We start from the raw sequence: 25,768 nt of genomic DNA, 5'->3' as shown, positions 1-25,768 counted from the left end.
CATCATGCCTTTTGGCTTAGCCTGTAGTTGTTTGCCTGTCATTTCTCTCATCAGACTGTGAGCTCCTTGAAAACGGAAGTTTTTTGCTTTTCTTTGTATTCTCAAAGCCTGGCACATAATAGACAATTCATGAATGTTTGTTTTGACCCTCTAATAAGATCCTTAAAAACACAAACCATTTTTCAACTCAGACTTCTTACAATCTTGCTATCATTTTCCTGATCCCCATATAACCTTCACAGTACTGGCAAAAGATAAGAGTCATAAGTTCTAACAAAATTTTTGCCAAGTTTGTGTCTTTTAACTTTTTTTAAAAGTGAGAAGCTATTTAATGCTTTTAGAGAAATTTTTTCACAAGCAGAACCAACTCAAAAAGTTCATTTGATCTTCTTCTTACTAACACCTTCTGAACACAAATGTCACTAGCATTTTCCTTGCATTATAGCCTCAGTGAACTATGTTGCAAAAGATACTGCCAAGATATAAGCAAATATGAATAACAGAGATTCACAAGAAAAACATATTAAATTTTGACAAATTTGGTCTCTAATAATTTTGTGAGCTATAGAGATAGGCAATTGGTTTTATTTTCATGTAACTAGAAGAAAGCTAAAAATTTTACTTATTTTCAAGTTTTTCTGCCTATCTATTGGTTTAAAATGTTTTTTTCCAAGGGGCTCTTCTCAGGTATCTGATTAAAATTGAATCCCCCCCAAAAAAAAAAACAATCACAAAATATAGTAGGACAGCTGTAAGAGAATTCTTCAATCTTTTGTTTTTTGGAGCTAAATGTCCTTAGTTCCTTCAGTGATGCTCACACTGGAATGGTCTCCAGCCCTAGCAACTTTCTCTCAATGTCTTTGTCAGAATCCTTATAAAAATGTGGTTCCCAGAAATGACAACACTACACTCTACATATGGACTGACCAAGGAGGGGTATATTAGGACTGTCATCTCACTGATTCTGAATATGTCTGTCAAAGATTGAAATGGCTTTTAAGAAGGGGCAGCTAGGTGGAGCAATGGATAGAGCACCGGCCCTGGATTCAGGAGGACCTGAGTTCAAATCTGGCCTCAGACACTTGACACTTACTAGCTGTGTGACCCTGGGCAAGTCACTTAGCCCTCACTGCCCCGCAATAAAAAAGAAAAAAGAAGAAAAAAAAAGAAATGGCTTTAAGAGATCTTTTTCTTATACTGTTGAACCACATTGAACTTGTAGAACAATACACTGTTGAAAAACATTCTGTTGTAAAGTGCCCAGAACTTAATATTCATAAACTGTCATTTAGTTATTACATGTCTCCTCTACTATGTACTTATTTATTTATTTATTTTAATTAATAAAGTATTTTATTTGTTTCCGTTACATGTAAAGATAGTTCTCAACTTTTGTTTATACAAGCTTTACAATTTCAGATTTTGGGGCAGCTAGGTGGCGCAGTGGATAGAGCACCAGCCGTGGAGTCAGGAGTACCTGAGTTCAAATCCAGCCTCAGACACTTAACACTTACTAGCTGTGTGACCCTGGGCAAGTCACTTAACCCCAATTGCCTCACTTAAAAAAAAAACCAATACAATTTCAGATTTTTCTCCCTCCCTTCCCCCTCCCCTAGACAGCAGGTAATCTGATATAGGTTATACACACACACACACACATATATATATACACGTAATACTATGTACTTTTGCAGTTCATTTGTTAAATTGTGCTGATATTTTATTTTGACAACAGACATTCCAAAAAAACACCCAAAGTTTACAAATTACAAGAGGTGCTTTTTCTCCCAGTGCTTAGCAGAGTGCCTGGAACCTATCGGGCACTTAATGGAAAAAGGTCACAAACTGAATCCATTTTAAAATGCAGACCAAAGGGGCAGCCAGGTGGTGCAGTGGATAAAGCACCAGCCCTGGAGTCAGGAGGACCTGAGTTCAAATCTGGCCTCAGACACTTGACACTTACTAGCTGTGTAATAATCCTGGGCAAGTCAGGGTTACTTCATTGCCCCGCCAAAAAAATTAAAATTAAAATTAAAAAATAAAATAAAATGTAGACCAACATTTTATAGTGAAAGAAAAAAAATTTTATTGGAACTTTATCTTAAAAATGAAATTAAATATTATTAAAGTTTATTTTATTCTTATATTTAAAATAATTTAGGCTAAAATCACAGCTATGAACTAAGTTTTAGAACAAAGAAATGATCAAATGAAATGTTTCAGAGTGGGGAACATAATTTTTCTGACAAAACTGAATACAACACTACATCTTTTGCAGTATATCATAGAGAGGGTCACCACTGTAAAAATACTCTGCAGCTTCATCAATTTCCCAAGGGCTTTTCTTAATCTTTTACTATGCAAATAATTCTTTTTTGAAGCAAAGATCAATAATAAGAGACTGAAAAAATAAATGGGCAGGGATAGAACCTAATGTTAAAGGGAGAGGAACGGATGTTGTTTGGAGACTAATTTTACAAGTAGTCAGTTCACTAATGATTATTTTCTTCTTTTGGCGGGGAGGGGGTGACTTTTGCTTCTCTATAGAAGACTGGTCAAGAGTAGAACAAGAGTTTCAAGGACTGCCTAGGACACATCATGAGCAAGTCATTTAATCTCTCAATGCCTCAGGCAACTCTAAGGTTTAGTTGCAAAATAGCTGGGAATCTGAGGGAGGTTCCTCATCATAAATTCCTACAGTAATGAAATCACAGATCTGGACTGAAACAAAACACAAGCTCATAACTACAGGAATTTCTTTACATTCCCTGCATAACAGTTTCATTATTAAGAGAAAGGTGATGTACACATGGATGGATGGACGGACGTGTGTGTGTGTGTGTGTGTGTGTGTGTGTGTGTGTGTGTGTGTAAAGCTCCTTTGATGACAGTATGGTACTAATACTAAACTCTGTAATCTGACAAATTTATCTGTGTATGTTTTTTTCTCCTCAAGTTCAATATAAATTCCCTAAAGGCTGGGTCTGGTTTATTTTTTTAAATTCTCAGGGTCTAGCATAGTGCTACAGTGGATACTTAAAAACTGCTTGTTGGGTATAATAATAATAACAATAATAATAATAAGTAGCATTTATACGGGACAGCTAGATGGCACAGTGAATAGAGTACTGGACCTAGAGTCAGGAAGATTAATCTTCCTGAGTTCAAATCTGGCCTCAGATACTTACTAGCTTTGTGAGCATGGGCAAATTACTTAACCCTCTTTGGCTCAGTTTCTTCATATGTAAAATGAGCTGGAGAAGGAAATGCCAAATCACTTCGGTATCCTTGCCAAGTGAACCCTGAATGGCATCACAAAAGAGTTGGATATGGCTGAAACAACTGAACAACAAACATTTTCCTTAAGCACTGACCTAGCCATGTGATCTCCTAATTCAATTGACTCTAGTTGCTTCCTATGGTATTTAGGATAAAAAATATAAACCCCTCTGTTTAGCTCTAAACAAACCTGGCTCCCAGACAACTGCCAGTCAGTCTCACTGAACATTACTCCCAATCCTGCATTCTGTTATCTGGCCAAACTAGCGTCCTTTCTCTTCTTTACACATAACACTCAATCTCTTTCCTCTACACTTTTGTACTTGCTCTTTCACGTGTCTGGAATGCATTCCCTTTTTACTTCTGTGTAATTAAGAGATTTTGCCTTTCTCTGCTGATTTCTTCAAATTCTAGTTCTTTCCCTCCCAGTTTATATTGTATTTAACTACTGTAAATATATTTGCATTTGTTCACTTTATACGCTGTATACATTTTTTATCTATACCTGCTGTCTACCCATTAGAAGGAAGCAATTAGGTGGTTCAGTGAGTGAAGCAGCTGCCTTGAGCCCAGCCATAGCCACTTATCTGTGTGACCCCAGGCAAGTCACTTAATTTCTATTTGCCTCAATTTCCCCAACTGTAAAAAAGGGGATAATAACAGCACCTATCTATCTCCCCAGACTGGAGAATCAAATGAGCTCATAATTATAAGTGCTTAATAGAGGAACTGGCACATGGTAGATAATGTATTTCTCCCCTCAGAATATAAACTCATTGCAAGTAGGGACTGTGGCAGTCTTTGTATTTGTATTCCCTTTGCCTAACACATAGTCGGTGCTTAATAAATGCTTCTTGATTGACAGACTGAAAATTAACCAGTTAAGATAGAGCCTATGAAGAATTTGGGACTTCAAGTAAGATTCCAGTGGGGAGAGGGTATTACTTTACACATAGAACACTGAAATACATATTCTAGGATGGATTCTAGGCAGTTAGTGGAGACCATTATCACAAATAAAGAGAAATAGAAACTGGCCCAATAAGAAGTTATCAAAGTACAGCCATGCCGGTAGCAGCTATTCCCTTATCTATAGGTAACAGGCATTAGTAACTTTGGGTATTTTAAGGTAGTTACAAGAATTTATTAAGCTCTTACTATGTGCTGGGCACTATGCTAAGAACTTTATAAATTACCTCAGTGAATCCTTACAATTACCCTGGGAGGGAGGTGCTATTATTAACCCCATATGAGGACTAAGGTTAAGTGACCCGCCCAGGATTGCAAAGCTAAGCAAGTGTATCAGGCTGGATTTGAACTGAGGTCTTACTGACTCCAAGCCCAGTGCTCCATCCACTGAGCCACCTGTCTCTAAGTAAGAGGAAGCAAAGATGAGTTGTGTCCCTTGTTGTTACAGCCACAACTTTATACTAAGGATGGTTAATGTTTCTAAAGTTTTATTATTGCTACTATTTCTAAAATCTTTAAATCTGTCCAAAAGTCCATGAGATCTGAAGATCACATAGTGAGATGTGATAGTGGCCTGTTTTTTAATACTTACAGGTGAAGAGATGCTATTGACTCCAGACAAACTAAGTCCATTGTGGGATATTGGAATCTTTCTTTCCACTCAACATCAGCTAAAATGCCATTTATTTATTATACAATGGTTGCTTTAATGGATTAAATCTTCATTTAAAATTTTCCTGAAAACTATAGATTCCATAAGTATTAAACTTATTCTTCACAAAGCTTTTATTTAAGACTTTCATTCTAACAGCCAATTAGCAAGTCCTATGATACTTAGTGGTTCAGAATTTCTAGTGTAAAATGTACAACATATCAAAAATCCAGATTAATTTTAGCTTAGCTCCTTCCCTTACCAGATCTTTCAATTTTAACACAGAAGAGGAGATAATAAAGTTACCAGGTTTTCTGGCACAGCAAAAGAATTAAGGTACTCTCTCTACATAATTCTTGAAAGAGAATATTATCCTTCTGCTCACATTTATTGTAAATTAAGGACAAACTCCTCTCCAACCTTGAATACCAGCATAAGAAGAAAAACTGTCAGGACCCTCGGCAAAATTATTCAGATAACTGTAACGAATCTCAACAAATACTTGTGCTATATATGGCCATATTGTTTTATAAACCTTTGGATATGGGTTCAGTGTTTTCCTTTGGGGAGTGTTTGTTGCTTTTAGTATGCATCATGGGCACGTGCCGCAACACCTCTCCAACCCCTATTAATTATAGAAAATCTTGTAATTTAAGGGCAAAGATTTTTAGGTGAAATGAAAGAAGGTAAGGGTAATTAACATGTGGGGTAGCCAGGCCTTTCCAAACTCCTGGACAGTCTGTATGATTATATAAAAATTCTTCTGTAGCAGAAAAGTAGCTCTATATCTCTCCTCATTATATGTGGGACAAGGTTTAAGAATGCATGCTGTTAATTCTTAGATATGTCATCTTACTTAAAAAAAAAAAAAACAAACACATACCATCACCCACACAGACAACTGTTTTACAAACACAGCCAACTAAAATTTCAGAAATAGAACCAATCTGTTTTACTGTCCTTAAGAATAGAGAGCTATTAAGATTTAAATGTAAAAACAGAGCATACACACACATACACACACACACACACACACACACACACACACACACACGTTGGTATTTGCAGTTTCACCTAGAACTTTTGTTAATTATTCTGGAAAATTTCAAGAAATGATACTATAACAAAGATTATATTCATCCTAGAACCAGAAGTTAAGCAATCTCAGAGTGAAAATCACTTTAAATAACACTTAGAAAAGTGATCGAACTAAGGGTAGGAATATACCATTCAATTAAAAAATCAAAACATAGCACTACCATCAAATGCCAAATGCAAGGACCTATGGTCCTTTCCCCTTCTATAGTCTTCTACCTACTAGGAACTGAAATTCTAGGATATTTTTGCATTAGGTAACGTTAAATAACTATCACATGCTGGATAAACATCAAGAGAAAGGAAAATAATTTGATGACTAATAGAGGTAGTTCCTTGAGGCAGGCAAAAAGAAGAGGAAAACTAATTTGACAGGATAAAACCATCAGCTTAGAGGTGGGATACCAGGATGAGACTGGCAGGGTCTAGAACATACATGGGTCTGGCACTTCTGCTGAAATGTGTGAGCAAAATGATTTCAGGCAAAATTCATAACGGGATTCATAATGAACTGTCTATGGATGAAGCAAAGAAAGGGGAGTGACTATTCTGTGTTCATAAAAGGTACCATTGTGTGCAGGAAGGAAGAGAAAGAAAGAAGAGATTCTCTACTCTTCTGCCACTGAGATTTGGGTGCTTCTTTATCCAGTGTACAGGGACTAAGGATAATCTACAGGGCCAGGAAGGAATAGATGTTGATTACAAAGCAGGTTTTGAAGGAAATCACTCCCCTGCCTTGGAAAGGGCCCAAGGTTCACGTAAGACTTGGAAAGCCTACCTTAAATGCAAGTTTTAAAATCTTTATTTGGCATCCTACCTAGATGAGAGAAAAAGTATGGGGAGGGGAAGGTGTTTCCCAAGCTGTGTCAACAAATTTTATCCATGGATTCACAAACTAGATTCTATAACGTGATCCTGAGAAGTACTATGGCACTATAGAAAAAGAAGCTAAGCATAATGTCTATAGTACATGTCTTGAGGGGTTATTGTGAAGGTCAAGAGAAATATTTGAAGAAATAAAAGCAGGGGGCAGCTAGGTGGCGCAGTGGATAGAGCACCAGCCCTGGATTCAGGAGTACCTGAGTTCAAATCTGGCCTCAGACACTTAACACTTACTAGCTGTGTGACCCTGGGCAAGTCACTTAACCCTCACTGCCCTAAAAAAAAAGAAAGAAATAAAAGCAATAAAGAAATAAAGCACATTTTATACCATAAAGCACAGTTTATACCATAAACTGATATTTTAAAAAAATTATCACTCTCTTGTATGCTTTTGTGCAATCTTCCCTCCTCCTCCTCCCCACCCTAAAAAATCTCATTTTCGTTTGCGTTTGGTAAACTCTGATGGTAATTTATTTTTTATATCTCAGTTGGGAGAACTAAGGGGAATTAACTTAAGGGGAATTAGTGTGCCCCTGTGGTAAGGTGGTAGCCACAAACAGAGCTGTGTAAGAGAAAACTGGGACAGATAAAGAGTAGGAATTGGGGATAGCTGGCATTGATTATTTCTTATCTGGGCAAACATCATAACAAAGAGAAAACAAAGTATAAACCTTGCAAAACACCCCTAAATTCTTGGCTTTTCAAAAAGTCTAAAGTATGCTATAAACTTACAATAATAAACACTAAGTATTTTAACTTGGATAGTTTTTGAAAAGGAAATTCTAAATTACTGTTTGACAGTTTCAAAATAAAGCTCCTAGAAAAGAGCTTTATTACTTACACTCAAATAATTACATAATTGCCTTAAGAAAATTAAATTACCTTGTTTCTTCTTTTAAATATGGGCATGTCTTTATAATTCTGCCTTTCCAGACTGTGTCAATGGATCACAATACAGTTAAGATATCATCACATGATGATGTTTACATGTACATCCCCATCTTTGTTGTCCTTCTAACCAATAAGGCTAAAGCCTGGGGGACAATCTTCAGCCAAGTAACAAAGCAAAGTCAACTGGACTATCTGAAGATGAATCCATACTCTGCCTTAATTAGCAGTACATTCTAACTAAATGAGTTATCAAACTACAACTGCTCAGAATCCTAGTAGAGCTAGAAACAAAGTTGTATATATCTATAGAACATGTATTCAATGGGAGGGGAAGGGAGAATGAGGATCCAGGAGTGCGATGTGGGATTTGGCTAGAGAAGAGAAAGAGTAGGGAAAAGGATTTTTGTTTTTAATTTTCAAGTAATCTTTAATTGATTTTCTAGGATTTTTTTTTTTGGGGGGGTCAGGGAAATGAGGGGTTAAGTGACTTGCCCAGGGTCACACAGCTAGTAAGTGTCTGAGGCCAGATTTGAACTCAGGTCCTCCTGAATACAGGGCCGGTGTTTTATCCACTGTGCCACAAAGCTGCCTGGGAAAAGGATTTTTAAGAGAAGCTAGAAGAACCTGAGATGAGGGAGAAGGTCAAGATAACACAGGAGAGAACAAGAGTTAATATCAATCATGTTAGGCTGTATTTGGGATTAAAGGCTTCCATTATTTTTTGCATTTAAATGTTATATCTTCCAAGGGAGCTATACTGAGGAATGGAAATTGCCAGTAAAATTAGGAAACTGTGTTCATTTGTGTGCAATATTTTACCCTTTACTTGGTCTGTGATAGTGACGAGTAGGTCAGGGTTAATATGCAATGTCAATGTGGGTTTTTACAACACTGTTACGAACAGCAATTGAGCTTTTTGTACTAAGTTAAGCAAGTTCTCCCTTTAGCCTCATACTACTGTTACATTTGTTTATCCCTTTTAATTTTTTCTAAAACTTTCATATATAAATAATTATCTTATATTTTTAAGCAATATTCACTCCAATAATCTTTTTGTGTGCTTTTTACACCCCTGGCAAGCCAAAGTACTTTCTATTTGTACACAGTGCTTAGACATAAAGCATTCATCACAATTTCTGAACAAAATTGAGCTTATTTATATGGAAGCTAAAACAGTGTTTGGTATATATTAGTCACAGCAGTCCTGGAAAAAAATAAACCCTCAAATCCATGTAAATAGAAAGACCTGAACATTCTTTGACAAAATGTAGGTTACAAATTACCTAAATCTAAAGAAACAAATAAGGGGGCAGCTCTGTGGTGCAGTGGATAGAGCACCGGCCCTGGAGTCAGGAGGACCTGAGTTCAAATCCGGCCTCAGACAATTAACACTTACTAGCTGTGACCCTAGGCAAGTCACTTAACCCCAATTGCCTCACTAAAAAAAAAAAAAAAAGAAACAAATGAACACTCAGGGGAAAATCCTATCATTTTATTGTTTTAACAACAATAACTAAGCAAGTAAACAAAGAATTCAATTCAATTGAAAATAAAATGCAATCTTATTTTGAGCCACAGGAAAAAAATATCCCTATAATTCAATGTACTATTTCTCAACTGTGATAGACTTGACTCTTCTCAGCAATACAATGGTCCAAGATAGTTCCAAAGGACTCATGATGGAAAATTCTCTCCAAATCCAGAAAAAAAGAACTATGGAATCTAGGTGCAGATTGAACCATACTATTTCTATTGTTTTTCTTTTTCTTTTTCGAGGTTTTTCCTTTTTGCTCTGGTTCTTCTTACACAGCATGACTAATGCAGAAATACATTTAATGTGATTGTACATGTATAACCTATATCAGATTGCTTGCTGTCTTGGGGAGGGGGAAGGGAGGGGAGGGACAGAGAAAAATTTGAAACTAGAAATCTTATAAAAACAAATGTTGAAAACTATCTCTACATGTAACTGGAAAATAATAAAATACTGTTACGAAAAAACAAAACAAAAACCCTACTGGGAACTTTAACAGCGTACTAAGCCTTACTAGAACTGAGTTACAAACAATAATAAAGTAATAGTGACTGGTGGGTGCTATGTTAAATTGAAATTTATAATTCTCCTTCAAGTTAATCTGGTTAAAAATGCTTTTTCCATAAATCCCCAAACATGCAGAAATAGTGCTAAGGGAATTTATGTGGTTAAAAAAAAAGAGGACTTTTGAAAGCAAATGAATAAATAAATAATACAAGTTATTTGCTAATTCAGTGCTATTGTGCTCTTTCAATAACCAGGTCATGTTTCTTGTTGACAGAATGCTCAAGACTACTTGAGCACCTACTATGTGCAAGGCACTGTGACCTAGATATGCCACTACTAGGATTATATGCCAGAGAGATTACAGCAACACCCAGAATACAGAAATGTTCACAGTAGTGTTACTTGTGCTATCAAAAAGTCATTCCCACCCTCACTATGCTCTCAGCTTTTGATTGTTACAGTAAGTGTCTAAACTTGTATTTCATTGATATCGAGAACTCTTGGATGAGGTAGTATGTATAGCGACTGTTACTGTACAGTGTTCCCATTCCTAATGGCACACTCCCTGATTTCCACACCTAACTCAACCTTTCCCTCATTCCCTCTATGTCCCACTACAGATTCACCTGTCACTACCTTTGGAAAGCCTGCTCCATAATTAACAAACTTCTTTTCAACTTCCTTCCCTCCTCTTCTCTCATTTCCTTCTACTTGTAGTTCCTCACTGATGACATGGTTTCTCTCACCTGACCGGAGCTAGTATGTATCAGATGTGACCCCAGGTCTCCCTTACTCTGAGACTGTCACTACTAGGTCTGTCTCTCACATTTAAGTTTTGGAATTATAATCAAATCAATACTACTATTGCTGGAAAACGTGTGCCAACCAACTCCCCTGAAAGTTTACTTACCATTCAAGTAACCATCTAAATCAAAACATAGTCAGTTTCGGTATAACACTTGTTTGAAAACATGTTTTTATTCCAAGGCAAGTAATATAGTAGGGAATTATTTGTGTTTGCTTATGTGTGATTTCAAGACAAACACGAAAACAAAAAAACTACACAATAACTCACAAGCTGCAACCCTTCCAACGCCCAGTGAAACCTATGTCTTTTCAAGGTAAAATGCCATATTTATTGCATATCTTCTGGTGAAGAAGGAGCTGTGGGTTGAGCAGGGCTGGACCAACCCAATTTTCTTCCCTACCTTCTTTAAGTAATTTAAGCATTTCTACTGATTCTTTTACTATTTTTTTCTAAAACCTGCACAGATGAAATAAAATTAAATGCATTAAGCCAAATGAAAACACCTTATGAAATAATGTAAAACACAAAGTACATGCCCCTCCAGTCTGCATGGACTCAAGCTTGCCAGCCCAATTGGGGGCTGGGGGAATTGGGGGAGTTGGGGCACAGGCTGAACAGCAGCCAAGGCCAATGACAGCACTGCTATTTACTGTAGTGTTTATTTATTTCTTAACCATCTATTATATATAATGCTTTGCTACCATTTTTATGGGGTTTCTATCTCTTTTATGTGCCACTGACGAAGTTTTTGAGTGTTGTGCTGCAACTCCATTTTCCCCATAAGTTCTGTGGTTTTTATTGCTTCATACTGCACAACGAGGTGATTTTTAGGAATGTTGATATTGAGTAATAACAAAAGGAAGTGACTGACTGTACCTCTCCCTGTCGCTGGGTATCCACTAGAATATAAGCTTCTTGAAGGCAGGGGCTATCTTTCCTTTTGTTTTTAAATCCCCAGTTTAATACAGTGCTTGGCACATAGCACATGCTTAATAAATACTTTTTCATTAATTCATTTATGTTTCAAGTCATTTGCAATTTGTTTTATGAAGCTTTTTTCTGATCTAATACTGCCCAAACCCAAGTGTGCTCTCTCCCATCTTGATTTTCTTTGTACTATACTTCTCTATGAAAATGCTGTATCCTTCCAATAAAATGGAAGCATGGAACATTTCAGTTTTGTCTTTGTATTTCTAGTACTTAGTACAGTGCTCTGCATGTAGCATATACATATTTGATGAACTAAAGTACCTTTTGTGAGCAAAGTTAATGGAGAATAACATTGGGTGAAGTAGCTTAAATCCCATTTAAAAACTACTGAAAGATAACCACTATATTTCAAATATTTTGAAATATTTACATATTTCAAATTTAAATTGTCCAGATGTCTGAAGGATACCTTCAGGAAGTATTGGTATAAGGGGGTAGCTTGGTGGTACAGTGGATAAAGCACCGGCCCTAGATTCAGGACCTGAGTTCAAGTCTGACCTTTGAAACTTACTAGCTATGTGACCCTGGGCAACTCACTTCACCCTCACTGCCCCACAAAAAACGAGATTAAACCAGGAAGTATTTGGTATATCTTGAACTCTTCTTCTCTCTCGCTCTCTCATCTTATACATATCAGTCTCTGTTGATCTCACATCCATTCTCTCCCCACCCCCGGCCTTATTAATTTATTATTAATTATTATTATTATTAAATTTTAGCAGGGGGTAGCTAGGTGGCACAGTGGACAAAGCACTGGCCTTGGATTCAAGAGGACCTGAGTTCAAATCCAGCCTCAAACACTTGTCACTTAACTAGCTGTGTGACCCTGGGCAAGTCACTTAACCCTCATTGCCCTGGGAAAAAAAAAAAAAAAGAAATTTTAGCCATACTGAGTCTCCAATTGAGTCCCCATTATAATTTGGCCAGGCCCATGTGGGCGTAGGGGAACTACTAGAGGAGGCTTAGATACTTAGTTGTTCTTTTCTATAATCCCTTCAAGTACACACCCATCTTTTCTTAGGCTTTTTCAAAATTTAATCTTTTCAGTCTGACCATAATGAAGCAAAGATTGGGTGATAGAAACCCCAAATCACAATCAATTTCTTACATCAGGATCATATTGCCATGACTAATTATGGTAGCTATCTACTAGGCCATTCTACCTCCACACTCCCTCCGTCTTCCAAAGGGTCTTTATAGTAGTAGTAACTAACATTTCCATAGCAATTTAAGGTTTGCAAAGCACTTTAAAAATGTTATTTCACCATTACAACAACACTATGAAGTAGGTGCTAATATTGACTCCATCCTACAGATGAAGACATTGTGGCTGAAAGAGGTGAAGTTTAGTGACTTGCACAGGGTCACTAGCGAGTGTGGGAAAGGTACAGTGAGAACCCAGGCAGTTCTAAGGACAGCATTCTATCCACCACAGCAATGAGATCTTCTGAGTCATCTTCAGACTGTTTGACCTCTGCAATCCAAAGCCACTCTACTATTCTGGCCTAATCCCACTGAGTGCTCTATGTGTCCTATGAACATACCTTATAACCCCCTGCGTCTCCCTACTCCCAAATTCATTCAGCACTTCGTTTTGCATCTCTTATGCATTTGTAGAATACATATATTTTACTTATGCTTGTCTTATACACTTAGTAAAACTGTTATACAATAGTAGGGCAATGTCTTAATACTCTCCATCATCTATTCTCCCCCTCCAAGACCACTGAACAATTCCCTAAACAAATTAGGCAGTGAATATATGGTTGAATTAAATGTTAATATTTTGGGGGCAGCTAGGTGGCACAGTGAATAAAGCACGAGCCTTGGATTCAAGAGGACCTGAGTTCAAATCCAGCCTCAGATACTTGACACTTACTAGCTGTGTGACCCTGGGCAAGTCACTTAACCCTCACTGCCCCACAAAAATTAAAAAAAAAAAAAGTTAATATTCCACAGTGGGTAAGATTTGACATACTTCTAAATTATACCTATTATTTGTACTTGTAGCTACACTACCTAAAACAATGCCTGGCCCACAGTTGGTCCTTAATAAATCTTTGTTGACTGATTAATCTGATTAAAGACTCATGAATGCTTAAAACAAACTGAAGGAAGAGTTTTTCCAAATCACAAGCAGTTCTGTTAAAATACAAAGGAAAAAGGGAATGCTTGTAAAAAGTATTAGTATCTTGTCTCTTGAGGACTCATATGGTTTTGTTGCTATTCCTAACAGACATAATACTGTGACATCACAATTAATTTCTGCTGAAATGTCATCAACATAAACTTCATTTGAAAACTAAGAAACAAGAGCTTCTGCTTCCATACAAATGCAAATGTGAGAGACAAGGAAACAAACTGTGCCATAAATAGATGGAGTCTCAGAATAGGATGTTTCTCCATAGAATTAAGCAGCCTGGAATGCAAATTAAATTTATGAAAAAGAAGGTACTTTGTATTTTACATTATAAGGAATCTATTTAAAACTATATTCCACAAGGTGTTTTCATTTGGTTTAATGCATCTAATTTTATTTCATCTGTGTAGGTTTTAGAAAAAAAAATAGTAAAAGAGTCAGTAGAAATGCTTAAAGAAGGTAAGAAAAAATATATTTTAATAAACTTTTAAGAAGCCATCTAGTCTAAGCTAATGTCTCAGATAATCATTTGTCAATACAAAATAAACTGTCATCACCTGTCTATTTAGTTCCAAAGTTTTCAGGAAACTTTGCCTTCAGGAAACATAATTTTAAGTTCTGTCACCACATGAGTATAACATAATATCTAGCATTGCCTATTTGAATCTCTCCATTTTATCTGATAGGTGAATAGCAGGGATCTCTCTAGCTTTTTTCCTATGTGAAAGATTCTGAGATGTTGTGACAAGTCATCTAATAATACAGTAGGACCTCTCTAAGTTTACAAAAGCGTCTCTGACCTATGGGAATAAAGTCCTAAGACCTCTCTCCTGCTATCTATTTTTTTTAAAGCCTCAAATCTCCACCATTCCTATTTTTAAATGATACACAAAGAAATGTATATTTACATAGTTATGTATATGAGGTGAACTAATATGTAACATAGGTAGCATACACTATGCTGAAGTTCAAGAGATTCCTCCCCCTCTCCACCACCCCAAGGTCCTGACCAAATTTCCCAATATGGTAGGTCATGCCACTAACTTTCCTGTTCCTGAAAACTCAGGTTCTTCAATACTAGTCTTTTGTCTCTCCTTTTACTTTCATCCTTTCCCCATACCAACAGTAAAATTCAAAATATGCTCTAAATATGCATTATCAAAAATCTTGCAGAGGTTCTCTCTACCTCACAAGTCATACCATTTTATTCTGACTTCTCTAGTAGATTGCCCTCTCCATCTTTCCCACCCTCTCACTTATCTTTAATATCTCGTCATCTACTGGCTGCTTCCCTACTGTCTTCAAATATCCCCTTGTCTTCTCCATCCTCAGAAAACCCTTATTTGATCCATCTACCCTTAATAGCTCTTGTCCTGTATCTCTCTTTTCCCATTTGTGGATAAACTCCTTAAGGGTATCTATAAGTAATGCCTCTACTTCCTTTTCACTTACTCTTTTTTTTTTTTTTTTTTAGTGAGGCAATTGGGGTTAAGTGACTTGCCCAGGGTCACACAGCTACTAAGTGTTAAGTGTCTGGGGCCAGATTTGAACTCAGGTACTCCTGACTCCAGAGCTGGTGCTCTATCCACTGCGCTACCTAGCTGCCCCTTCTCTTACTCTTTTAACTCAATACAGTCTGGCTTCCAGTCTCATCATTCAACCAAAACCTCTCTCTCTAAAGTAACTAATAAACTCATTCTCTCTCTCTCTCTCTCTCTCTCTTTTATGGAGGAACAATGAAGGTTAAGTGACTTGCCCAGGGTCATACAGCAAGTGACAAGTGTCTGAGGCCGGATTTGAACTTAGGTCCTCCTGATTCCAGGGCCAGTGCTTTATCTACTGCACTACCTAGCTGCCCCTCCAATGATCTCTTAATTGCCAAAAATCTATTGGCCTTTTTTCCTTCAACTTTCATACTTGATCTCTTTGTAGCCTTTTACATTGTCAAGCACTTTCTTTTCCTTGATACTCTCTTTTCCCTAGGTTTTTGTGACACTTCTCTGCTGGTTCTTCTTCAACCTATATGACTACTACTGTTCAGTTTTCTTTGCTGGATCTTTATCCAGGTCATGCCTGCTAAACACAGGTGTCCCAAAGGCTCGATCCTGGGCCCTCTTATCTTCCTCCTCTATACTATCTCAATTGGTGATCTCATCAAGTCCCTAAGATTTAATTATCACCTCTATGCTGCTGATTCTTGGGTCTTCTTATCCAGCTCTAATCTCCAGACTAGACATCTCAAACTGGATGTCCCAAAGACATCTTAAACTCAACATGTGCAAAACTGACCTCTTTCTCTTTCCCTCCAAACTCTTCCCTTATCCAAACATAATTATTACTATCAAAGGCACCACACCACTCTCTCAGTCACTTGGGCTTGAAACCCAAGTCATTTTGAAGTATTTCCTCCTCCTCATTCTCTCTCAACCTTCATTATCCAGTCTGTTTCCAAGACCTATTAGTTATACCTTCATAACATCTCAGATACTTTCATATTAGCATGTTGCAAAAAAGAAACACATACTCTCTCTGACACACACATCTGTGCAAAAGAAAAATGAAGAAAGTGAAAAAAGTATTCTTCAACTGTACTCAGAGTTCATCAGTTCTCTCTCTCTCTGGAAATCAATAGTATTTTTCATCATGGGTCCTTTGGAACTGTCTTGGATCACTGTCTTGATCAGAGTAGCTAAGACTTTTACAGTTAATCATTGCATAACATCTCTTGCATATACTCTCATCTCTGACACTGTCACCATCCTGGTGCAGACTCTTGTCAGGTCATTCTTTGACTATTGCAATAGCCTACTTTTGGTCTTCTTGCCTCAGTTTTCTACCCACTTCACTGCAAGTATGACCATATGATCCCTCTCCACTGAATAACTTTGAGTGGCAAAATATCACCTGCAGGATCAAATATAAAATCCTGTTTGGCATTCAAAGCTCTTTGCAACCTGGCCCACTCCCCTACCTTTCCAATACCTTACCTCCCCACCCTAGATTCTACTATCCAGTTACAATGACCTCCTTGCTGTTCCTCACACAAAACTTTAGGCATTTCCACTGGCTATTTCCCATTCCTGGAATACCCCTTCCTCTTCATCTTGCATAGTACCAAGCACACAGTAAGTGCCTGATGAATGCCTACGGACTGATCTAGACTAATTACAACCTTTTAGGCTGTTCTATTACCACTGTCCTTCAAACTAGCATGCCTGTTCCAGCATTATTCCTATTTATCACTACAACAAAATTAAACCACACCTCTCCAATGCACTGACTTTCCTCCAGACTAAATATAAACTGAATAAATTAAAGTCAAAACTTTTCACCAGATAATCCTGCTTCTCCAGTACACTAGCATTTCCGCCTCTACTCCTGCCTCTAGCCTTTGTTCCAACTAGCGTGCCTTACTGCCACTCTTCTATTATGTTTTCCTCCTTCTGTTCAAGCAGTCCCACATAGAGCCTTTCTTGGTAGCCACAACTTAATCCCCACTTTTCAGAGTGCTTCTCGGAAGTACACACAGGCCTTAATTTGTAGACAGAATTGCAAACACATTTATATTAATTCTTTTTTATCTGAGATATGACAAAACTTTCCTAGGTTAAGATTTATAAATGTATACACTCTTGTTTCTATAATGTTAAGAACCTGGTGGGAACTCAGTCAATTAATATTCCTCAAATGCAGGTCTGACCATGTCATTCCACCCCATGCTGCCCATTTGAAGAACTAATGAACCAGAAAAGTTTCAGAAGTTAATGAAAATAACTTGCAGTATTTATTACTTTTTAAATCACAAATAGGAACAAAAAGCAGGCCCCAATGCTTAAGAAAAAATTGTAAAGGTGGGTTAGTTATTGCTGATGGCAAACATGGAACTCAACTCTTATTACTGGCCTTCAAGACTAACCTTAGCCTTGTAGAAACCTCTCCTTCTTCTTTGGCGACCCATCCCACATCAGCAAAAGAGGCCACTGCATCCTCCTGGTGTCGGTTAGGGCTCCATTCTGTCAACTGACTGGTAAGCTAGAAGTTAGAAACAAGGCAGAAAGTTCTTATTTTGATGATGAAATGTATAAACTAAAAAAGCAAAAACAAAAAACTTTCCAAAGGAAAAACCACAGGAAGGAGGAATAACAAAATAGCATATTTCTAACTTTCCTAACAAAAATTTGCTATAAAGACTTAAATGATGTTTTCTAACTTTCCTAACAAAAATTTGCTATAAAGACTTAAATGATGTTTTTCTCAGTTCCTTCGTGGTGCTAAGACAGTTTGCCAATCTTTGGATGTTTTCAATCTTTATAATAGCTTTGACTTTTTAACTGAACCAGGATGGTTCTGTTTTCTATTCAAATATTTTCATCTACAAAATATAAATACAATCTAAAATATAATATTAACCATAAAAACATTTTTTCTAAATTGAAAAGTCTTACTAATTGCATTTCATTGATGGTCCTGAAAACAAGCTTATTATAGACATAAAAGGGAAAATAAGTTGCCATTTTCATTGATTAGCTAGGTTGTTTATAAGAAAAATGCTAAGCATAGCAAAAGAACTCATGTGCTTCAGTAGCATCAATATAAAAGTAATTTCAACTCAGCTTCAGTCCTGGTAGCTTCTTACTCTTTTGCTTAGTCATCACAAATGTTATTCAGGATATATAAAGAAAGAAATTTAGAAATTGTAAAACAAAAACCATAAATACTTCTGTTAATTCATTCTGTAAATATGAACTTTAATAAGATTTATTTTTGAAATATAACTTCTGAATGCTTGTACATTTTTTTATTGAAGAATTAAAGATTTAAATATAAAAGATAAACCAACAGCTATTCTTGTCAAAAAAAAAAGTGCTAAGGCAAGACAACTGTAGGTATTTACTAGATAGATTTCTGAAGCAAATGAAAATGAAACAAGCAGAAATAGATATCCATTACACCAATCATTACCTCCATTCATCTTGCATAAAGGCCATTGTCCTATTCAAATCAAGTCCATGGAACTATTTGAATAATGCATTCTCTCAGAATGAAAAAAAAAAAAACCCAACAACCCACCATTCAAAGAAATGTAGGTTGACTCTCAAGATAAGAAGGGGAATACTAAAAGATAATTTAGCTATCTATCCTTGATGAGTTAGTTGAGTTACCAGGCCCAGATGAAGGACATTCTAAAATACTGAAAGAACTATCAGGTATAATTAAATGCTGAGCCACTCAATGATCTCTGAAAGACTGGAAAGTAGTGAAAACATCCAAACACTAGACGAATTCAAGAGCTGTCCTGATTTTTTAAAAAGGAAGAGAATTGGAAACTATATATCAGTAAATTTTACTTATAATTTGAGCAAAATTCTAGATCAGATTACTAAAAAGATGGGGTGAACGTCTACAAAACAAAGTAGCAATCACAAAGAGTGTGGCTTCATGAAAAAACCGTACCAGACTAAAATAACATCCTTTACCAATAAGGTGATTTGGCTAGCAGGTCAAGGAGTTTGGTAGATACAGTTCATCTAGATTTTAGCAAAGTATTTGACAAAATAACTGGGGAAATAATTCTTGGGAAGATGGGTTACAGGAGAGTACAATTAGGTGGGTTTAGAAATGTGCGAATGACTAAACCCCAAGAGTAGTAATTAATGGTTTGATGTCAACTTTGAAGGTGTCTGGTGGGGTGCCCCTGGGATCTGTGCTTGGCCCTGTATTGTGTAACATTTTTATCAGTTACTTGGATAAAGATATAGTTAGAAAACTTAGACCATTTGCAGCTAACATAAAGGAAGGAGGAACAGCTACCAGGCCACACACAAGATCTCAATGTACTAGAACACTGGTATGAATCTAGTAAAAAGATAAATGTTATGGTCAAGTTTAAGAAATTAACAGTGCAAGTACAAAATGGGAGAGGCATAACTGGATAGAATTTTGTATGAAAAAGATGAGGGTTTTAGTGAACCTAAGTTCAATATAAGGCAATAACGTATTATCAAAAAAAACCTAATGTGATCTTAGGCTTCATTAATACAGGCAGTATTGAGGACTAGGAAGTCGATAGATTATCCCACTGTGTTCTTCCCTATTTAGTTATTGACCTGGAATATTATTTTCACTTCTGTGCACATTTTAGGAAGGATATTCATATACTGGAAAGTGACCAAGATATCAAAGGGCATTGAGCCTATGACAAATGAGAAGAGGCTGATTACCTGGGAATGCCTGTAAAAGAGAAGACTTAGGGAGGATATGACAGCTAAGTATTTGAAGGTAGTCATTCTAGAACAAGTGGCAGCAGTTTTAGAAAGGAAGATTTAGGGAAAATTAATTATTCAATGCAATTTAAAATTATTTATTAAGCACCTACAAAGAGGAACTAGTAATTGGGGATATGAAGACAAAAAACATCAGAGAGCCTACATGATATAATCCAGAAGAATGGGCTACCCCTTAAGGAACAGTTAACCTTATTAGGGGTATTCAATGATCACTTGACAGCTATATACTAGGGGACTTTTTTTGTTTTTACAGGAATGGGTTTGACTAAATGCTTCTGAAATTCCTTTCAACCCTGAGGTTCTGTGATACATGATGTTAACATAATTAGTTTAAAAGAAAATATCAATTTAAAAAATAGCCAAATAAGTGGTATACATAATCGATAAGCATTTAATCGTTTGACTCTTGGAGTGTAGGATGACTTTGAATGTTATAATTACATAATCCTAAAATAAATCTTACTCTAATGCCTCACCACTCTGGTGTGAAGATGACCAACGGATGACTCCAGTCTCTTGAAATCTATGCTAAAACAAGGTTTCGAGGTCTGAAAGATCTTACCAAGACAAAAACTTCAACATGGGTCCAGGGATATACTGAATGACAACTATCATAGCTCAATTCAAAGAGATTAAATACTGAGACCCATTACCATAAGGTAGTGAACTTTATTTTTTAAAGAGCAATTCTAGGAAGATCATCTATTGACACCATGCAGGAGTTGCCATTATGCCAATGAATGGAATACTCAAACCAACAAAATCAGATTCTTAAAGTAATTACATAGGGAGATAGGAACAAGACCTGTAATTTTACTGGCATGGGGAACTTCCAGTGAATGTACTCCCTCTACCAATGTAGGCAGGCATTTTTTCTAAAATTTAAGAAGTTGCCTGGGGCAATGAAAGGTTGCCATTGTAACAGGTCATGCCCACAATCAGTGCTCAAAAAGCTATTATAAAGATTTGGTTTCAAAATGAAAATTATCTCTACTCATTACTACTCAAATTTACATACTCAGATCTCTATACTCTGCCCCTGAAAATTAACACTATGCTACTTCAAAAGTACTATTATACTGGGAACTTAAGGGATTCTGACATTTCTAAGTCATGATCATTGTCTAGTGCCACTAAAACAAAACCACAAAAAAATCTCACTTAAATTTCATTTCCTCTCAAGGAGGGATTAACACATACACCCAACTGGCTAGAGTAATCTATTTAATCTGGGCAGTAAATGAGCCTAACACTCACCAGAATTGGCTCAAGGAGGGAATAACATACACACCATACACACTCAATTGGGTGGAATAATCTCTCTAACCCTGCAGGAAAATAGGAGGGGAAGGGTCTATCGATAGAGACAGAGGGGCAAAAGAAGGGAGGGCAAATTGGGGGTGGGGACAGACAGAAGCAAATCCTTTTTGAAGAGGGATAGGATGAAAGAAGACGGATAATAGAATAAATATCATGGGGAAGGGAATAGGATAGAAAGGAAACAGTTAACAATAGTAATTATGAAAAAGAGAAAAGGGGGGAAATTGTACAAAAAATATTTATAGCAACTCTTTGTGGTGGCTAAGAATTGAGAATCAAGGGAATATCCATCAATTGAGGAATGACTGAAAAAGCTGTGGTATATGATTGTAGTGGGATGGTCTTGTGTTATAGGAAATGACAAACAGGATGATCCCAGAAAAACCTGTTAACACTAATGAACATTGATGTATAGTGAAGTAAGCAGAGCTGGGAGGACATCGTGCATAGTGACAGCAGTATTGTTCAATGAGCAATTGTGAATGACTTAACTACTCTCAGCAATACAATGATCCCAGACCATCCCAAGGGACTAATAAGGAAGCTTACTATCCACCCCCATAGAAAGAACTGATAAAAAGAGCACTTGTGGATTGTACATATATAACCTGGTTGCTCAGTCTTGTGGAGGAGGGAGGAAAGGGAGGAAAGGGAGGGAGGGAGAAAAATTTGAAAATGAATGTTGAAAACTACCCTTACATGTAACTGCTTAAAAAAAAACAAAACAACAGAAGAGAGCACAGGAATGAATAAATGGAGCTTACTTTAAAAAATATTAATAAATAAAAAATAAAGTTTCATTTCCCCCAAAATATTAAAAATTCACTCAAAAAATAAAGCAAATTCAAACAGTAATTTCAGTGATTTCCAATAGACAGAAGGCAACAAAACATTCAAAACAGTGTCTGACACTATAGCATGGGAAACGAAAGAGTTAACCCAATACCCAAAGGATAACTTATTTATAAAAAGGTTCATGTTAAAGGTGAGTTTGTGGCATATATTAGTAGTCAAGTCTGATAGTTATCTGTAGCATGATTTATATATCAACATGCACCAATAACTGATAGGAATTTTGAGGTAGACAAGGCTGACTTACTCAAGTTTCACAGCATGGTCCTTTCCTACTAATGCTAGCAGAAAAGAAAAAGAAGGAAAAACAGTAAAGAGAAAGAAATAGAAAAATCTCAAGAGTTTGATATAGAAGACAAAATTAAAATCAGTACTCAACATCACTATGAAAATCACCACTTGATAAGAATAAAATGATATCACTAAATATCACAATATACATTTCACATAAAGCAACAAATTCTGTGAAAAAATATTTGACAAAACACTAGATAGTAGTAAATAAAAATGACTCACAGTATCCTAAGTTGGGACTATATTTGATTTAATTTTAAGTACTTGGTTAATTTTAACTTGAACCAAGTAAACTGAGTAATTGAATGATACTGATAAGAGGGAAAGCAAAATAGAAAACGACTGCATGAACTGAGACAAAGAAAAGGGAATTTTAGAGTACCCAACTTTGTCACGTGAGTTCTCATTTTAAATATATGACATTAGGCTATATCATATTTTAATTTCTGGCCTGTAAGATTTAAAAAAAAGGTAAAATTTTATAGTACCTTTGCAGAGTTTTAGCTAGCATTTTTTATGGCAGTAAACAATCTTTTATCTTTCACCCTTTCAATTAAACTAATACAGGGAGCAGGCCCTTAATAGGTCTATTAACTGATAATTGCAACATTTCTACTCTAAACTTTATTACCAGTACAACTGTAATAGTTTTTAGCCAAATAGAAACTATAACTGTAAATCAATTGGATTTCAGCTTTTTATTCTAAAAAAGCTAACAATTCTCACTTCGTACATAAGATATTTTTGTTGTAAGAAAGATAGTACAGATTGTTCATATTGCAATCAATTTAATTTGCTTTTGTAAATGGAGGATATACAATGTGAAGGAGCACTGTGAGTTGGAAGACCCAAAGTGTTACTCTTGACTCTGTCAACTCAGTGTATCCCTAAGGAATTTACAACTTCTATGAATCTGTTTCATTGTCAGTAAAAGAGATGTTGGGCTGAATGATTTTAGATACCCAATTTAATTACTCTTATGATTCTGCAAAATGGAATTGATGAGAATTTACATCAGCATTTTCTGTCTCTTTAAAAAAAGCTGTATGTAAGAAAAAGGCTCCAAGAAATTACTGTGAATTTGTGTACCTTCTATTTCAGATACTTCATAGATAGGTAAGACTAGGGTGAAGCCCATGAAGAGGAAGCTTGGGATTTCTCTTGTGGGTTTACTCCTGGGGTCATGTTAGCAAAGGTTCAAGACAGTCTTCCTAGACCACCATTCCACTCATACAGCTACTTTAATCCTCAAGTTAGGCAAAGGAATAATCAGAGGGGAAGGCTTGAGAGGATTATGCAGTTGTTTTTCCAGTTATATAACTGATCTGAAGGTAAGCCATCAGGGTGGATTTATAAGACAGTCTTCAGCTTACTATTGTCTCTACTTCATAACCATAAAAAAAGGTCGACTCAGTTTCTCTTGTGCTTCTTTTTCCTACATAATTTGAGAGCGATATAAGACTGTTTCGTGCTACAGGGACAAAAATGAAACCCAGCTTATTCCTGATTTTGTGGCTGTTTTCATGGCTGTCAATAGATGGCAATGCCACTCCAGAAAAGACCTAAGATTACAACCTTTCCAAATGAGCAAACAGGTTAACTGACTGAAAACTAGCCTTCAAAAATAAATGAATAAACGAAAACTAGTTTTGAAAATGCTATGTGCCCAAATATCTTTTCATAACAGAAATTTTAAAAAAATTAAGTTAGTGATGTTTTCAACACTATTTTAAAATAAAGACAATATAGGAAAGGTATATTTTTTTCAATGATAGGAGGAAAGCTACTCAAAACACTGTGGATAGTGTTTGACTTGTGCAAAAGTAGGTCTGAATGTTGCCTTTGCCACTTTTGTGGCTCTGTGACTGGTCAACTTATTAAGCCTCTCTCAACTGCAGACTCCGCATCTATAAAATAGAATACCTGTGATAAAATCTGATTCACAGGGCTGATGTGCATGAAGCTCTAAGGAGATAACCTATGTAAAGCACTCCATAAACCTTAAATAATTATATACATGTATATACATGTGTGTATGTGCGTGCCTGCTATGATGATTATATATAAAAGTCAAAGTCTCTCCATTTTTCTGAGATCACTAAGTTAAAATTGGAATAAAGGGCCCTGAGAATTTAGAGGTGTGTTATATGAAATGTGTAAACATGCTTGAGTTGTGATAAACTCCAAGGTGGCGCGCGCACGCACACACACACACACACACACACACACACACACATAATTCTTACTGTTTATTGAAAATATGTCAAAATGCCTTAATTTTGTCTTTTTAAAGTGATATTCACAGGTTACAGAGAAGCATTTTGGAAGCATAAATGAAGTTTGTGGAGTGCTCCAAAATGGAATGTATCACTATAAAAGAAACTTTCCAAAGGAGCTTTTCTTTGGCAATTACTGAGTCACACAAGGTCATTATCAGAGAAGATTAAGTGCTATCCCAAGATACTTTCCTTTGTTACCAACTACAGGAAAAAAAGTATGTTATTCTGTATCTCACTGAAAAAACCAACAACTACCTTAATAGGTTCATTGAAATCACTTAAGCTGGTTGAGTGATTAGGAACCGATTTGCCAGACAGGAAGAGAAAAGCTAAGCCTTTATTCTTTTTTTAGTATCTAAAAGAACACTGGGTTTTAATAAAGTTAACAGTTTGGTCACATGTCAAAGTGAATCAAATTATTAAAATATGGTTAACAAGGAACATTGGTTGCAATTTTCTTAATTTTGATAACAAAAAGGAAAAGTTTGTAAATAGTCAATCTTGCATTAATTCTATTTTTGTAAAAATACTCTTCAGATGATGAAGGAAATTTAAAAAGTTATTAGGAATACTCTGTATAAAGCATATCTGCATAAACCATCTAACAAAATACAAGTTTCCTATTGTGATAAAATAATGGGATTTAGCAGATACTCAAAGACCCACCTGGAGATTAATCTAAACTGATTGAATCAAACCTGACTCAGTTTCCTCCAATATGTTCAGTGGCATGGACATATATCCCATCCACCTATTTGGGTATCATTGTTCCATGCCACCATTCTCCATGCAATACTCCCATTTTGCCAGTAAAAAAACTGGGGCCTAACCAACACCCCACAGCTTATTATTCAACCCAACTGGAGAGCCATTTTGGGAGCTACAGGGTTCTGCAGACAGTGGATCCCTTCTTTCAGGGAGTTCACTAAACCCCTGATATCCTTAACAAAAATTATTTCAAGTTAACTGGATTGTAATCGTGAGAGGGAT

The 25,768-nt window shown here is 36.3% G+C and overlaps 1 protein-coding gene across 5 annotated transcripts in view; it reads right to left on the bottom strand.

The window, feature by feature from the left end:
• MTFR1 (mitochondrial fission regulator 1) overlaps positions 1-25,768 on the bottom strand; it is a 62,596-nt gene that overhangs the window by 10,436 nt on the left and 26,392 nt on the right. For all 5 annotated transcript variants that reach the window (XM_043976887.1, XM_043976888.1, XM_043976889.1 and 2 more), the window contains exon 4: positions 17,663-17,778. In XM_043976887.1, the coding sequence (XP_043832822.1) occupies positions 17,663-17,778 (116 nt within the window). The remainder of the gene's footprint in view (positions 1-17,662; positions 17,779-25,768) is intronic.

This window comes from Dromiciops gliroides, chromosome 1 (assembly GCF_019393635.1).
Source record: "Dromiciops gliroides isolate mDroGli1 chromosome 1, mDroGli1.pri, whole genome shotgun sequence".
NCBI lineage: Eukaryota > Metazoa > Chordata > Mammalia > Microbiotheria > Microbiotheriidae > Dromiciops > Dromiciops gliroides.
This window is presented reverse-complemented; position numbering and strand designations above follow the sequence as displayed.